The sequence below is a fragment of the Spea bombifrons genome, chromosome 7 (genome assembly GCF_027358695.1).
Source record: "Spea bombifrons isolate aSpeBom1 chromosome 7, aSpeBom1.2.pri, whole genome shotgun sequence".
Lineage (NCBI taxonomy): Eukaryota > Metazoa > Chordata > Amphibia > Anura > Pelobatidae > Spea > Spea bombifrons.
In genome coordinates, this window is record NC_071093.1 from 45,198,509 (window position 1) to 45,214,975 (window position 16,467).

At 49.4% G+C, this 16,467-nt stretch overlaps 2 protein-coding genes across 3 annotated transcripts in view; one reads left to right on the plus strand and one right to left on the minus strand.

The window, feature by feature from the left end:
• PPL (periplakin) overlaps nucleotides 1-4,011 on the plus strand; it is a 31,664-nt gene extending 27,653 nt beyond the window's left edge. The window contains exons 21-22 of the mRNA XM_053470485.1: nucleotides 258-350; nucleotides 551-4,011. Of these exons, the coding sequence (XP_053326460.1) occupies nucleotides 258-350; nucleotides 551-3,217 (2,760 nt within the window). The 3' untranslated portion in view covers nucleotides 3,218-4,011. The remainder of the gene's footprint in view (nucleotides 1-257; nucleotides 351-550) is intronic.
• A 2,687-nt stretch (nucleotides 4,012-6,698) lies between these two features.
• Nucleotides 6,699-16,339, minus strand: UBN1 (ubinuclein 1). Of its 2 annotated transcripts, none has more exons than XM_053470487.1 (18): nucleotides 16,290-16,339; nucleotides 15,091-15,571; nucleotides 14,380-14,460; nucleotides 13,323-13,418; nucleotides 13,043-13,177; nucleotides 12,836-12,921; nucleotides 12,241-12,655; nucleotides 11,455-11,525; nucleotides 11,081-11,210; nucleotides 10,546-10,664; nucleotides 10,226-10,348; nucleotides 9,969-10,112; nucleotides 9,609-9,659; nucleotides 9,391-9,433; nucleotides 8,207-9,262; nucleotides 7,537-7,786; nucleotides 7,255-7,347; nucleotides 6,699-6,974 (listed from the first exon to the last, which is right to left on the minus strand). In XM_053470487.1, the coding sequence occupies exons 2-18, from the start codon at nucleotides 15,319-15,321 to the stop codon at nucleotides 6,922-6,924; spliced, it is 3,177 nt and encodes a 1,058-aa protein (XP_053326462.1). In that variant the 5' UTR covers nucleotides 15,322-15,571; nucleotides 16,290-16,339; the 3' UTR covers nucleotides 6,699-6,921. The 2 variants fall into 2 exon arrangements, with proteins under 2 accessions (XP_053326462.1, XP_053326461.1); XM_053470486.1 differs by having other exon boundaries at nucleotides 14,380-14,463.
• Between the last annotated feature and the right edge of the window lie 128 nt (nucleotides 16,340-16,467).

Here is a 16,467-nt window from a genome sequence, read left to right on the forward strand (position 1 = left end):
TATCTATCCCTTCCACAATCTTACCGACCTCTCCGGTCTTACTCACGTTGTATTAATAGAGCTTCATAGGATTCTGTAAGCGCTATCACCATAAAGGAGAGAATACGGACAATATACTAGATTAACGACAACAAGAAGGCACTGGTACAGAAAGAGAAGCGGGTTCTGGTCTTGTGAGCTTACACTCTATTGTCCAAAAGCCAATGGATAATGGATGGGTTAATCATCGTCTGAATATTTACTTTGTCTCCATTTAGGAAGCGGACCTGGCTGCTCGATTCACGGAAGCCAACGCTGTGAACAAGCAGAGGATGCAAAGCCTGGAGTTCGCGCAGAGCCTCCTACGTCAGGTAACAAGAAGCCGAAATAAAAGGCAGTGGGTATTATAATATTAAAGGACATCATTCAGTGACTCCTGCCTTTCCTCTAACGATAAGGAAGGTGTATATTGTTTGATTGGCCAATCCCGGTTATGAGTTGTAAACTGGTAACAATTCATGTAGAATTACACCAAATTCTCACAGAGCCAATGTTTTTTCGCTTTACACAGCAGCCGGACGTGGAAGTCCAACAACAATCCGTTCAGATGAGCCGGTCGGAGAAACCTGCCGAGGAGACCTGGAAAATCAAGAATATGTTGGATGACGAGGTCCAGCGTCGGCAGCAGCTGGAATCGGAGATTAAGAGCACCCGCGAAGAGATCGTCTTTCTCCAGAACCAGAAACCTCAAGAAACCATTGTGAAGAAAGAGGTACTGAAGAAAGTACCCGATCCGCAGCTGGAAGAAGATTACCACAAGGCTCTGGAGAAAGTCTCAGAAGATCAGCGTAAGAGCAAGTCCTTGCAGGATGAACTAGAGTCCCTGAGGCTGACGTTAAGAACTCTGGAGTACGAGCAAAAGGAAGGAGGCCAGCAATACATCGTCAAAGAAGTATTGAGGATTGAGAAGGACAAGCAGCAGCAGGAGGACTTCTTACGGCTCAAAGAAGAGTTAGAGGAACTAAAGAGACAGAAGGGGTCAAAGACAAATGAGATTGCGAGCGTGAAGGAGAGATTGGCCATCCTGATAGAAGAAAAGAACAAACCACAGGAAAAGATAACTGAAAAGGAGGTGGTCAAGCTACAGAATGACCCCCAGCTAGCAACAGAATACAAATTACTTCAAGAGACCATGCAGAGAGAGAAGGCAGAAAGGCAGAAAGAGGAGGAAGAGCTTCTCCTGCTTCAAGAAAAACTAAAACGTCTGGAGAAAGAGCGAGCCATGGCCGAGGGCAAGATCACAGTGAAAGAAGTGCTGAAGGTGGAGAAAGACATGGCAAGTGAGAGAGAGGTGGCCGACCTCCGCAGGCAGTATGAGGAGGAGACCTCTAAGATACGTTTAAATCTGCGCGAGAAGAATGAGCTGATCCGAAAGATTAACGTCTTGGAAGAGGAGAACTCCAAAGTCGTCGTCCAAGAAAAAGTGCGAGAGATTGTCCGCCCGGATCCCAAAGCAGAGAGTGAGTTGGCAAACCTGCGCCTGGAGTTGATTGAGCAAGAGAGGAAGTACAGAGCATCGGAGGAGCAACTGAAAGTTCTCCAGACTGAGATGGAATCCATAAAGAAACGTGGACCTCAGATAGAGATAAAAGAAATAACCAAGGAAGTCATCAAGCATAAGACAGATCCAGAAGTCCTAGCTGAACTAGAGAAGCTCCGAGGAGAGATCTTGGAGAAGACCAGAGTGGTAGAGCGTTCGGAACTCGAGATTACTCGACTGAAACAGGAGATCCAAAGTTGGATAGACACTAAACCACAGGTACAGATAAAAGAGGTGGTCCAGGAGGTGCTACAATACAGAGAAGACGCTGCCACCAAGAAAGAAGTTGAGACTCTAAGAGCCAAGTTGGCTGAAGAGCAGAAGAAGCGTTTGGACCTTGAAAGGGAAAGGATGTCCCAAGAAGAAAAGATAAGGCAGAAAGAGAGAGAGCTGTCCCAGGTGAAGGAGAAGGTGGTTCACCAAGAGGTGGTGAAGTACGAAGAAGATCCATTGCTGAAGTCGGAGGTTAACAGTTTCGCGAAGAACATCGAAAACGAGCTGAAACAAAAGGACTCTCTTCAGGAAGAACTTCGCAAGTTGCAGTGGCGGAAATCAGAACTCGAACGTCAACTCGAAGAGCTTGAGAGGGAGAGGCAGGCAAGGAGAGAGGCAGAACTTGAGATCAAGAGACTGAAGATGAGGTTGAACGAGTTGGAACAGAGAGAGATAGAGACCAAGGAGAAAGTAACCCTGAAGCAAAAGGTGGTCTTGCAACAAGATCCACAGCAAGAGAAAGAACACAACTTACTGAAGCTCCAAGTGGAAGAAGAGAGACACAGGAGGCAGATGCTTCAGACAGAACTGGAGGCGCTGCAACATAAACTCATCACGCTGGAGAAGACGGAGGTGAAGGAGAAGGTTGTTTTCACAGAGAAAATCGAAGTAGAGAAGGATGCCGAAACGGAGAAAGAAATAGAGAGACTTAAGGTCAGCCTGGAAGAAGAGAACAAGCGCAAGAGAGAGCTGGACTCTGAAGTCGATCAGCTTCAAGCTCGACTTTCTGAGCTGGAGTTCAGCAACTCCAAGTCCAACAAGGAACTGGAGTACCTGAGGGAAGAAGTCCACAAACTACAGATGGAAAAGCAAAGCTTGCAAATGGATGTCCGTCACCTGGAGTCAGAGATACAGCTTACCGATAGAGAGACATGGGATCTCCGAAGCATGACTCAAGTAGACAGCGGTGTGAACCTAGACTCGCGCCTGTCTATCTTGGAAAAAGAGTTGAGGGAACTCAGGAGAATATCCAGCGAGAAGGATCTTGAAATCGAACAGTTACAGAAACGCATGGAGAACACGGCAATCAAAAGGGAGCAGAGAGAAAACCACTTGCGCAGGTCCATCGTAGTCATCGATCCGGACACGGGAAGAGAGATGTCCCCAGAAGAAGCTCGCAACCTGGGTCTGATTGACTGGAAGATGTTCGTTAACCTCCAGAGCCAAGAGTGCGATTGGGAAGAAACCTCAATCAAGGGGCCCAACGGCGAATCCTCGGTCATCCACGACAGAAAATCCGGCAAGAAATTCGACATTGAGGATGCCTTGAAGAGCGGCCGCATCACCAAACGTCAGTACGACAGTTACCTCAACAAGGAGATGTCCATCCAAGAATTTGCCGCCTTGGTGTCCGGCAAGAAATAAATCGTGGTCCGGCGACCACCCACGGGGTATAAAACGGACATTGAGCGGCGATCCAGCTGCCGTTAGCCACCATCCTACGTATAGATTATATGGCGTTGAGACAACGCCGGTGACCACCTGACATACAGGTCACAAGACGGCACCGAGATTACTTCTCAGGTATTCACAACGCTGTTCCTTATCACCCGAATAGCACTGATTGGTAAAAAAAAATTGAGTGAAAATGTATGCATCCTACACTTACCGTTCTGCTACGTTTTTTTTTTTTAACCTCACCATTTCCTACACAGCTTCTTAAAAAAATTATATTAAAATACGAAAAAAAGAGGAATGTTACAGAAACGATCCAATTTATGTTGCGATATAATTTTCTATTGTTACGTCTTATTCTTAAACCAAAGATCCGAGGGAAGGTTGCCAAGACGACGTGCACTGAACAGAATAGAAAAGTACAAATAAACCAAAAAAAAATAAAAAATTATATATATATATATATATATATATATACATAAAATAGATTACTGGTTTATACCCCCCCTCCATGCCATACGGGGGCAGAGTATTTTATATAATATGTTTGGTAAATGGTTTGAATTTACTTCTATCCGCTCTCCCCCTGCCCAGCTGCCGTAGTGCCTTACTAACCAACACCTTTCCGGCGTAACTTTGCGGTGCTTCGACCACCGCTTTGTCCTCGTTTCTGTGCATCTCATTTATTTCTGGGTGGAATAAGGGGATTATAAAAAAATGTATTTTATTTATGTTAATGCTAATAAAAAGGCGGTGGTTTTGAATGTTTTTGAATCATTATTTTACTGGGATTCAATTCAGCAGTCTAGGCCTTTATACCATGGGGGGGGGTCAGTGCGGCCCTGGGAAAAGCTAAAGGGGCCTTTTTTTAAAAATGTATTACCTCCCGACACATAAAAATCACATAAACGATAGATATATACCCAACAACTTCTGCCTAGTGGGTTAACAAACGAACAGATGGCACAGAATTGGGCAAGGACTCCCTGCAAGGAGATTTGGTCAAATTCGAGCACCAGGTAACTCAGTGGTAGGTGAGGTTTAACGTTGACAAATACAAAGTTACGCATTTTAGAAAAATAAATTGGCAAGCTTTAGCGGGTTGGGTTTACGCGGGGTTAATAATTCCGCAGACACTGAAAATTAGGAACCAAACGAACGTTTATTACACGCAGTCAAACGAAACGTAACAAAACGTATCTTTACATCTCAATTAACCCAACGTCGATGTCTAGGAGCGTCTCGGCGCGGCTGTCAGAGGCGACTGAAAAGTCCGTGAGCTTCTGCCAGCAGCGAACGGCTAACCTGCTGCCAAAGTGCATAAGAAGAAAAACAAAAAACTACAAAAAAAAATTAAAAAAAAAACCCAGCAAGTTTTTCAGGTTTTTTTTTTTGGATGCTTTGAAACCTTTTCTTTAACATTTCACCCGCGCATGGTTATCGCTAGCCGTCCGCTCCTTTCGCCCTATGTGCGTTTCAATGTATTTTCAAGTATATCCTATAAAGGCACAAATTAAGGCTCATTTAAACTAACCGTCCACAACGCACGCACCTAAAAACCCCCAAATTCTTCCTCATCCCGATCATCCCCCCTAGAACAGTTTCCCGGTCTCAACTACTATTTCAGGAGCCGGGCTCCCCGTTGAGCAGCGTCTCCCCTCGAAGCCTCCTTTGCTACCCACGGGATCGGAAGAGGTCCGATAAACACGCGCCAGGGGCCTTTGGAAACATTTTACAAAAGAAAAAAAAGGGTCAGCCACGCGGTCGGTCAACAGCGTTTAATACAAACATCGCGGAAGCCGAAACAGTCACAACATCTGTACAATCTTCAGATACAAAAAGGTGCAGCCGAGTCATCAGAAAAGTGTCCCGCCAAGCCGTGCGCCGGGGGTCTACAGGGGCTTTTATAAAAAAAAAATAAAGTTCAGCACCTAAGAGGGGTAGAAAACTAGGTCCGCAGTGTTGCATAGAGAAACCAGTCGCGCTGTTACACCCCAAAACGCTCAAATTATGATTATTTTGCAATAAAGCAAAAGCTACAAAAATCGGGGTCTGTCACTCGAAGAGCGGCTCACGCAAGACATCGCGACATCTTTACCAACCCTGACGGACGGAACGTCACGAAGATGCTCCGTCCGCGCATTGTGAAGACCGCCGTTCCCAGGGATGTGATTAAATATTCCACGTGTTTAGAGGCTTATCTTCAGCTCCTAAATCACCCGTAACCCTTACGGGCCCAGCGGGGTCGTGTTGGCCAAACGCTTGCCGAAACCCAACGTTGAGTCTATGGAGGCCACCATAGGTCAGCTGAACTCGGTGAGGACCCGCTGCCACGGTGGCCGTCGTCGGTTTTCACCAGGAAGAGTCGATTGAAGTCAACGAAGCCTCGGCTTGATAGAACGCGGGGTTATATTTGTTTTAGAGGATGTTCAAGGTCATCAAAGCGATGAGCTGACCGGATATGAATGGCTTAGATCAGCACCCAACGCTCACGTCTTGACCGAGTGGAAACGCATTGGACTTCCATGAAAAGGTGGTCACTTCCAGGTAAACATACAAAACGTCATCAACACCCCTCCTTAGGATCTCGGGTCTATAAAACCAAAAGTAACCGACGAGCACCAAAAAAAATATATTTCAAAAAAAAAATTAAAAAATCCAAAAGCGTCACCAGCCAACTGGCTAAAATATGGCAAACGACATCTTATTTGGACTTTTATTAATGTTAATCGCCCATGTGCCCCTCGCATGAAAATCCTAAAATACTTCTCTGCAAACAAATCACTATAAAACTATGATAAAAATGCCAACTTTTCAATCCTTCATATAGAAAAAGGGGAAAAAACCATTAAGACAAAAGTATCTACAATACCCAGGACTTACACGCCAGTCATACGGGGGGGGGGGCGATGGGGGCAATATTTCCCATTTGAGATTTATCCGTGGCTGCAGAAATAAAATTATATAAAGAAAATTACTGTGGATAAGGAGGAAGATGTCTAGTGAGCAAATTGCGGGGGGGAAAAAAACACTCCTCCTTAGCTCAAACTGGCCATTTGACAAGATTTAACTTAAATGAAAACGCCATTTCTGCGTAAATCCGCTCATTTACAGCCAAGCCACATCTTACAAAAGTCAGAAAGATTATTTCTATGAACAAAAACGATTTTTGGTCCACAAACACTGGCCATATTTCAACAAATACAAAAAAAAATAATAAAAAATAATAAAAAATACAGAAATGGATGAACGGAGTCGGGGGCGAGAGGTAGAGGGGTAACGATACGATGAAGCCGGAGGGAGTCGGGTCAGAAATAAAACGCAGAGAGGGGCGGGAAATCTCTCAGAAATAAAGACTTGTCGAGCGCGCTAAAAATCTATAAAAGTCCATGCAAAAAAAACAAAACAAAAAAAAAAACAATAAAAACAGTCGCCTTGTCGGCTTAATAAGATTAAAACAGTATAAAAAAAAAATAACTGCAGCAAGCTGTACAGCAGGGATAGCCCCGCGGCTGGGAGTCAACAGCGTGGACTACAACTCCCATCATCCTCAGCAAGCCACTCCTGCCATACACAGAACAAGTGCTTTTCGTCGTGCCGCGGGGAGCATTCTCGTGCAAGTGCTTTTAAAGTCGTTGGCGCCGTGACCCATATTCCAGGGGGAGGTCGACAGATTAAAGCTTTCTCTGAGGACCCGAGGGCCCCTTCCCGTGGAGGTGCGCGCCATCTGTGAGGGACAGAGCGAAGAGTTACAGAAATGCAGGAATTCATGGTTACTACACAACAAGAGACCGGAATCTAACACTAGAGGGTCAGAGGCTTGACTTTACTGAGAGGGTGGTAGATAAGTGGAACAGCCTCCCAGCAGAAGTGGTGGAGGGTAATACAGTGAGGGTATTAAACATGCATGGGATAGACATACGGCTCCTGAATCTAAGGCGAGACCAGCGACTGATTGTTTAGGTAGAGGATATTCCACGATGTAAAGGTGCGGGAGAAATGTTTACCTGTCTGGCCCGGCTGGACATGCGCCGGGAGGCCTGAGTGCGGGACAGACGCGGGGTGATGCTTTGTGGCTGGATGTAAACCACCTAAAAGATCTGCACAAGGAGAGAGCGAGAGCGTCACCTCAAAGCAGGACCCAGGGGGCTTCTGAGCCCCTTAGACTAGAAGAGATAGAGCCTGAAAATACAAGCGACAACCCCAACGCGATTCAGGGGTGACCGCGAGGCTTGGGGGGGGTGCGCTATTTCATAAAGAGACGCCCCAATGTGACTGCGAGTACTCACTGCGCGATAGCCCGTGGTGAAACGTCCCGGGGGCCGGCCCGGTAACGATGGCGTCGCTCGAGGCCGCGGCTTTTGGCACAGGATCCGCGGTGAAGGAGATGACGTGGAGTGGAAAGGTGTGGATGGGCGAGAGGATCCCCAGGGAGGTCGGCGTCGGGAGCTTCCCGCTGCTTGGTTTGTACGATGGAGTCAGGACGGTCAGCGACTGGCCCGGCGCGAGGAGCCCGGAGCCTACGCTGCTTTTTGCCGACTGCGGGGAGAATAAAGAGAGGTCTATTCACTAAAGGGAGAGTTTGCGCTCTTCGACTTCACTATACGTCATGGAGGTCCGGGAAGAGCCTGCACGGCCCTGTATAATGCGTAGTTAAATCAGTGAGATTTCTTTAAGCCATTGAATTATACATTATACAGGGCCAGCTCAGCCCTTCGTGCCGGAGGAAGCTGCCGGTGTCGGTCGTCCGTAACGAACAGTGAGGTGAGGGCGTTAAAACCCCAACTGCCAGCTCTCCTTTTAGTCAATAAGCCCCAAAACGTCAACACCGTTCGTGATGTAGAAAGACACAGGTGTGGACGCCCCAGGCAATGTATGAATTAAGCACTGGTAGTTTAGTACCTTTAAACACTCGATACTTTGGCCCGGACCAAGCACACCAGGCACTTGCCTACTTACAGCGATGTTAGCGGGAGAAGCAGCGTTTCCTCCTACTCCGGCCACCATTGAAGAGGTCAGCAATTTGGCAACGCCCTGGGTGCCCCCTCCGGTGTCCTGCGGCGCCACCAAGGTCAGCTTTTGAGGGGGCAACGTAGGTTTCTTGACAGGGACCGTAGAACCGCGCGGGAGGGTCGAAGAAGATGGGCTTGGAGAGGCTGAAGCACTTGCGTTCTGCCCCCCCGTGCCCCCCGAGTTTCCGCCAGTGGGAACCGGGTGTCTATGCACCGGGGGTCGGTATACTTGCTGGTTGGAGCCGCCGGCCGGGTGTTTGCCCACAAAGCCCGGAGAGATGATAGTCTTGTGAGCGCTGCTGGCGGAGGACGACGCGGAGTGAAATGCCTGGGGTTTGGAGGGCTTGGTCTGCTGCGTGGTGGGCCGCTGCGGAGGGGAAGGGGCAGAACCTCTAGGGTTTCCGCCATGGCCGGGATGCGAGAGGCTCCCCTTGCTGTGCTGGTTCGTTATTTGGAAAAGTTTCACCGAGGGCTGCAAGGACGCGTTGAGCTGAGAAGACTTTACCGCCCCGTGATGGAGATGCTGTTTGAGCTTCCCCTGGTGGCTTTCAGAAGAAGGCGGCCGGGGGTTGTGACCAGCGGACATCAACTTCTTCTCAGGTCCCAAGTGCAGAGACTGCTCAACCAGATACCCGCGCGGGGGCTGTGGGGCGACGGTGGGGACCGACGGAGAAGGAAGGGGAGGGCACGACTTTCTCTTTTCCTCCACCGCCATGTTTTTCTCAGAGGTCCCCAGTTTGGAGGTGGAAACGTCGAGACCCGCAGAGCGGTTAGAGAGCGCCGTCAGGTGTTCTGACACACCGTCCAGCGAAGGCGGGTTGTGGATAAGGTCCCCGTCCAGAGAGTTGTCCTGGGCGTACGTCTGAAAGGGTGAGGCTGCCGGCTGCGACGGCGAGGCCGTGGAGGACGGCGCCGGATGCTCCTTGGCGGAGGCAGATGCGGTTCCAGCCGCGTTCTCCGATTGGGGCGACGCGGACTTCTTGTCGTGCTTGCTGGAAGGTTCCTGTAACAAAAAGCGGGATAGCCCACCCATGGGCATCAGAAACACTGGTAGAAAAAACACTACTAAAAATGGGAAACTTACAGAAATATTACAAAATATCTAAGAAAATAAACCCAAGCTTGCTGTACCTTTGCTTTGGGCTTTGGTGAGACCAGCGCTCTGTTCTTCGCTCTAATTGAGAGAGAGAGAAAAAAATTGTAGGTCGGCCGACTGCTGGCTCTATCCGGTTAACGGCAGAGAACGGGGCGCGAGACCAGCCACAGGACAACCGGCTCATTTTCAATGTAGAATACAATCATTCAGAGGCGGCGGGCGCGGGGTTAATGAGTTCGCGTCAGATACTCACATGATGGAGGAGAGCTGCGGGTAGACACGCCGAGTCTCTTTAAAGAGCGTCCTGCGAGCAAAACAAACGGCAACGATGTAAAGGCAACGGAGAAACTACACACAGCAGCTGCAGGGATGAAGTGACTGTTTCCCGAGTAGCCTCAGACAAACGACTCCCCCTTTACTGAAACCTCTACGGACCTCATCCATCCAGCTGCGCTCTTCACTCGCCCAAGAGTGGGATAATCCAACCAATATCCGATTAATCGCAGCGTCTAATAAACCGGCATCTAGTCAGGTGGACCGCTTGATAATCCCATCGACAGAGCGCCTCTCACATTCAGATCTGCCGGATCTTTTAGGTGCCCCCCCCGCTTACCGTGCCTGCATCCAGCCCCGGGGCCACAGAGGCTTCACCTCGACGTCCAGGAAGGATTTGAGATAATCCTCCAGGCTGAGCAGGCTGCTTCCCTCCGACTCAAACATCTCCACCTTCATCCGGAACAGCTGGCACAGGAGCTGCCTGTGTGAACAAGACAACGGCGAGGCGGGGGTTAAAGGTAAGCGGACAGGAGACTCGCCTGACCTCCTCCAGCGTGGTCTCCTGCCTCGTCCCGTCCATCCCAAGCTCCTCACCGGATCTCCTCGTTCCACTGGAACTTTTTTCTGGGGCTGGCCGACTTCTTGTTGCTCTTTTCTTCCTCCTCCTCCTCCTCTGAACCTGCCCTCTGCTCTTTCTCCTTCTCCTCTTCAAGCATCCTGGGGCAAAAGCAGGAAAAGATCCATCACGCAATGAGTTTTACCGGCCGCGCACTGCGCTCCGGGGGGCATACAGGGTTTGGGGGCGGCAGGCAGGAACGTAACTTAACTATTATTTGGAGCAGGGCTTAGCGGGCGAGTCCCTTCCCTGACCGCGATAAAGTCAGTACGGCTCCCACACCCGGCCGCTCACTTACTTGGCGTACTTGGACTGGTTGTGGACTTTGCACTCTTCGTGGTACTTGTTGATCTGCTCCGGCATGGCTTTGGCGATGGCGTCCTTCAGCTTCTTCAGAGGTTCCCATAGAGGGCTGCCCTAAAACGAGACAGAGCGTGTCATGGAACCGTGTCGCGCATGACCTGCAGGTCTTCGTGGAGACGGTTTCTGCTAAAGCAAACAATTTAACACCAACACCCATCACCCAGAGCTAACAATTGAGTCTTAAGATCTTCCATCTGTTCCATAAAAGTCGATTTTTAGTCTCTATCAGCTTTTTTTTGTATATTCTCTAAATCTTCTTAATCTACATGAAAAGCTATTCCTGTTACTATGCATCTAACTTATAAGATCTAAGTAAATATATATTTAAATCCCCGTGTTCCAGCACTCCGATGCGCAGCCAATCAAAACGCTGGGATTATTTTTAAGGTCTGCTCTCTTATTATCGAAGCTTGAATGGATTTATCGATGAGGTCGGGCCGGGAAGCGACGTTTGGCACTCGCCACCTCACCTGTCTGTGCAAATAGAGCCGACTCGCCCATTTCACCAACGTGTCCTTGTTACAGGGCAGGACGGAGGAGAGGTGGGTAAACACGGCAGAATGCAGCGCCGAGGGCAGATCCCGGGACAACAGGTAGATGCTTCAAAGAAAGAAAGATAAATCAGTGAAGGTCGTCGGGGGCGACGCCGTCGGCGAGAAACGAAGATATTAAAGATCTTTATCGCTGGAACCTGGATTTTATTTCAATGCTTTAAGCAGCCAAGAAACCAGGACCACAGAGGCGTGCGTGCGCTGCAGCTCTGGAGCTGCAGCTTCATTTAAAGGCAATTCTTTCATTTACACCATCTTGTTTCGTTATGGATTTTATGTCCTGTGACACTTACTCGAGAAGCGCTCTGTTCATGTCCTGGGTAAACGGGATCGTTTTCTTGTCCCCCTCGGACACTCTGACAGCCTGAAACAAGAGAGTCAGGTTTTATCGAGACTGATAACCCCCCCTTAAAGAACCCACAGCAATCGGTATCAATGCACTCGGTTATTTATGTGTTTCTATGTTGTGCGCTTCTCTTAAATGTCTATGAAAAAAAAAAAAGAAGCGGAACGATCACCATTTTCTTATCTCAGGCATCAAGTACATTTTCAAAAACATCGGGTCCCCCCACCCGTAATATAAATGTTTTCAGGCAGCTGCATATCAGCCGTTTGTATGATTCTCATTCTGTTATCTGATCCCCGATCTACTAAACCCCCCGACTCCTTATCATACTGCCTGTGGGGAACAATAGAATGGCTCAGTCTAAATCACGCAATCGGACTTTTCTGACGAATGAAAGTCTATGGAGGAACTGACTTCATTAGCATTGTCATAAAGCATCAGCTCAGTGTAGTGATTGAGCCGGGAAAGTCACCCAAAATATCACATGACTGACAGCGACGACGGCTCCAGGTCTGCAGATAAAGGGAGTTTGAGCCAAAAGTGGATAAAAACCAGGTTATTATCAGCAATGACCGACATTATTGTATACAGTGCTGGGGAGTGCGCTTTTTTTTTTTTTTTTTTTTTTTAAACAAAATGCTCAAGGAGTTTTTTCCCCCTTTACGTGCGTAATTAACCTTAAAAAAGGAATAATTAAGCCGACCCGTCGTATTTGTCGGAAGCCCAGCCTCACCTTGGTTAGCTCCTTGATCCGTTTCTCCAGCGAGGAAGGCAGCCCATCTGGGAGGGACGGGGGCTTTTTAAACTCCTCCGCGGCTGCCGGAGCTTTCGGGGCCGCGTCCGGTTTATCCGGCGGGTTCGGGACTAACTGATCCAGATCCTTCTCGCTCAGGGACTCGATGGCGCTGGCCGCTTGCAGCAGCTCGGTCTCAGACACCAGGGCAGAGAGAAGAGGGTCCGGGGCCGGCTCGGCCTCCTGCGGGGGGGTGGGTGGTATCTGTGCGGACGGCTTCAGAGTAGGTGCCACGGGGGGAGCGGCGGATTTAACTTTCTGAGCTTCCTTCTCCTTCTGGAATCTGGCCAGCATATCGGTCAGGTTTATAGAACTCTTCTTTTTCTTCTCTTTAGTGCCATTCAGCGCCGTGAACCTGATTAAAAGGCACAAGGGTCAGATCAAGGTGCCCTCCAATCGTTAAATGATCCGTCTGACCCTGTAGGGGGTTTTACCCCTTCCGGGTGCAACATCCCATGAAGTGCTTTAGTCCCCTGAACGTAACGAGGCCTAAGGGTCCCCAGCGAGCCCCGTTTTCAGGCTTGAATTTTCTTACCCGCTCTTTGGATATTTGGATTTCTTGGATTTTTTCTCCTCGTCTCTTTTCTTCTTCTTCAGTTTTTCTCCTCTTTCCTTCATTTTCTGTCGGATTAGAAGCACGCGTAGTATGGAAGGCAAGCAGAGAGTATGGTCAGTGTAGCCTCGGCCCCGGCTCGGAGAAGACTTCTCCTGACCCTAGAGGTGAAAGACGATGGAAGCCTACCTTGGGCGACGACTTCTTCTTTTCTTTGACCCCCTCGTCCTCCGATTCGGACGCCTGCCTGAACTGCAGAGTTCCAGTGTTGATGTAAAAGCCTCCGAACTTGGTGCTCAGAGACGCGGGAACAAGCTCGTCGTACTGAAAGGCAAGAGGTTCCTTGATAATAAAAAACCCAAAGCCGGAGATCTCTTTTGAAGAAGGCGCCATCTTTACTTTTCCAACTGGGAACCAGCAGGAATGCCCTTAACCCTACGAGTTCTGGACTGGTGGTTACTGGACTCACCGCCTCGGAGTTGTCTATGAAGGAGTCGGACTCGTCGTATCCGTAGCCCATATCGATCAGGTCCTGCATGCGGTCTCTGCGCCTCTTCTTGTTCCCCTGCAGAGACAGGGACAGGGAGAGGTCAACTTTACCCACCCAAAATATTTAGGAGCTCAGCGGCCTCAGCGTTTCTTATTCCGGACCGGCAGGGGTTTACCAGACCTCTAGGAGTCTTTACACAAGGAAAGCGGTCGTTTGCGTTCCAATAAAGGCAAACATATGCCGCCGACGTTTGGACCGCAATGAGGTCTTCATCAGGTGTTATTTATTTATCGTCCTGATGAAGACCTCGCTGTGTGCAAAAACTACGGCTGTATGGGCGGAAATCACTGAAAATTCACTAAACATTCAGAAAACGAAGAGCCTTTATTCTGAGCTCATTAAAGGCTCTGCCAAGGAGTCTTAGTATAAAACGGAGTTCTTTTGTTTCGTCGCGGCGCGGGGCTCCCCGCGGTGTAATCTTATCCTCCGTCTGGGGCCGGAGAAACCGGAGTCATAACGACCCAGCTAGGATATTCACAAAGGAATCCCCCATCGTGACGAGTCTTCAATCCAGGTTTGGAGCGGAAAACGTACCTGCGCTGCTTATTAGCACATTTCTGTCAGTATACCCTGTGCTGGCGTAAACTCGTTGGGGAGGCGGAAATCCCTGGAAAGGCCGCCTCGTAACAGCCGGGATTAAACTATATTCCCGTGGAGATGTTTGCCAGACATTTAATTGTCTGAAATCAGATTCACGCGAAACACAGAGACACCGTACAGGCTGGTACCGGCCCTTAGTGGCCGAAGTCCGGCTAGGGAAAGGCCACATCACCTGCATGTCAATCACATGGGGGAAACTGGGACTAAGGGAGACCCTGCAAAACTTAACGGGGGTTTCCTGCTCTTCAAGGAACAGAAACCTACTTAGCAGACAATGCCGGGAACCCGACTGCCGATAATATAATATAACATGTGATCTACAGAAATGGCGGGAGATGCCTTTTAAATTCTATAAATGGGTTAAAACGTCACTTACGTATTTCTCCTCAAACCTCTGGGCTATGTCCGCCACCTCCTTCTTCTCGGCCTCTTCATCGTTGAAAGGATTTACCGTCTTCTTCTTGGATCGGGAACAGAGAACACGCAATCCGTTACGCTATTATTATTATTATTAACAACGGGGTATTTAAACACACCAGCATGCGCCACGGACGGACGGACAGACGGGGCTCTCGAATTATCAGCGTATATATACGTCACAAACATCCATCACTCACCAATGTGAGGGCACACTCCAACAAGACGGCAGAGGATTGGCTTATCTGGACCATTTGACACCAGAATATAAAGCCTACTTTTTTTTTTTTGTATAAATATTAGGTAAAAAATCCGCCAATTTTTAATAAAAATATTGAAAAAAAATTAAATATTTACACATCTGATTTAAATAAAAGGACGATAATAATAATTAGGATCTATTTCTCCTGATTGGCTGATTAGACCGGTAACAGCTCTAATGCTGCAGAACTAAAACTCCCATGGATCTCATCCAGGCTTTGGCCGCCCGAAGGGTTTGCCCGGAGTCATGAGAGTAGTCGTTCAGCCACCCTCCCTGTGACTGAATCCTTTTTTCTGCTTTTATGTAATTTAACAAAATTCTTTATTATTCCTTCCCCGTAGAGGAAACTTTCAGCGGTTCGCTAGGCCAATGGCGGCACGACGGAGAAGAACCCGAGATCTTTCTCACCTTCTCAGAGGACGATCTCTTCTTGCTGGCGGCCTTCGCTTTCCTGATCAGCTCGGGATAGCAGAATTCGGGGCATTTTTTCTGATCCGGTTCAAAAAGCTTCAGATCCAGGCGGATGGTGGCCGGCGTCTCCGATTCCTTCTCTTCGCTCCGGGGTCTCATTGGAACCGGAGGATGCGGAGGGCCGCTTGGCGAGAGACAGGCCAGCTGTACCCGCCGGGGCTCTGCCATTCTCCCCCCCACCCCACACAAAGAGCGTATGAAACCTTAGCACGGGGGTCCCATTGACGCAGGGTGGGACGCGGGTTCCAGGTCAGTAAATCACGCTTATCTAGACACGTCGTCGGCCGGTTCCGGTTGGGTTGGAGAGATCTCAGACGGTATGAAATCAGCGCATGTTACGTGTCTACCCCACGGCTTTATGGGAAGGCGCGCATGTGACATTCCCTCTCCATACCAGATGCATCGCTCCCGGGGCGTCCTGTTGATGAAAATAATTGCGAGGTCAGTCAGCCAATGAATTTGCACGAGTCACACGGAGCAGCCGCCGCATTATAGCACCTGCAATACCTATGGAATGACTAAGTACCCCCTATGGGTCATCGTGTCCATCACAAGCAGCGGCCCCCCTCACGCACTCTTTGCCGGGAGTTACACGGTCGATGGTTTAAGGGGAACTCGCGCCGTCAAGGAGCAGCTGAGGTGGAGATGACAGCAAGGGCACCCCGACAGTCACAAATGGGGGGCACTAGCAGCAATCTAATGACAGGAAGTGAGGGGACAAGGGGTACCCCAATGACACAAAAGGAGGGAGCTACAGACACCCAAATGGTAAAGGGGGCTCTGGGGGCATCCCCATGGCACGAAGGGAGGGGGCTCTAGGGGCACCCCCAGTGGCACGAAGGGAGGGGGCTCTAGGGGCACCCCCAGTGGCACGTGGTGGAGAAGTATGGAGAAACCCCAATGAAAGAAGAGAGGGGAGACACCCCCGTTGCACTTAAATGAAAGCAGGGCCAAGCCATCTTTGGATTCACTTTTATACGCGCAGGTCGCTCCACTGCACCTAAAACAAGAGGTGGGACCGGACCATTATAATCTCCACGGGGGGCCACCCGGAAGGGCGCCCGAACAATGGCCCCTGAATTGCAGTGCAGATGGTCAGCGCGGCACCTTGTACGGATTACTTAACGCGCACTCACAGTAGGGATCTCCGCTCCGCCGGCACCGTTCACTGGCCGTTGAGCGGCGCGCCAGGATCGCCAACCGCCGCTGGAAAAGGAGGGGGCGGGGACAAGCTGTCACGTGGTCCAGAGGAAACAAGTCGTCCCTGGTCACGTGACATTCCTTCCCTGGACGCCGATAATAACAACAACAACG

What these genes read in the sequence shown, in the direction of transcription:
- UBN1 (XM_053470486.1), bottom strand. Translation starts at nt 15,321, where the DNA reads ATGGCAGAGCCCCGGCGGGTACAGCTGGCCTGTCTCTCGCCAAGCGGC. An exon ending in TCCAAATATCCAAAGAGCGG is followed by an intron (nt 12,656 to 12,835) that starts GTAAGAAAATTC and finishes CCTTTTAATCAG; the next exon opens with GTTCACGGCGCTGAATGGCA. An exon ending in ATGAACAGAGCGCTTCTCGA is followed by an intron (nt 11,211 to 11,454) that starts GTAAGTGTCACA and finishes CTTTCTTTGAAG; the next exon opens with CATCTACCTGTTGTCCCGGG.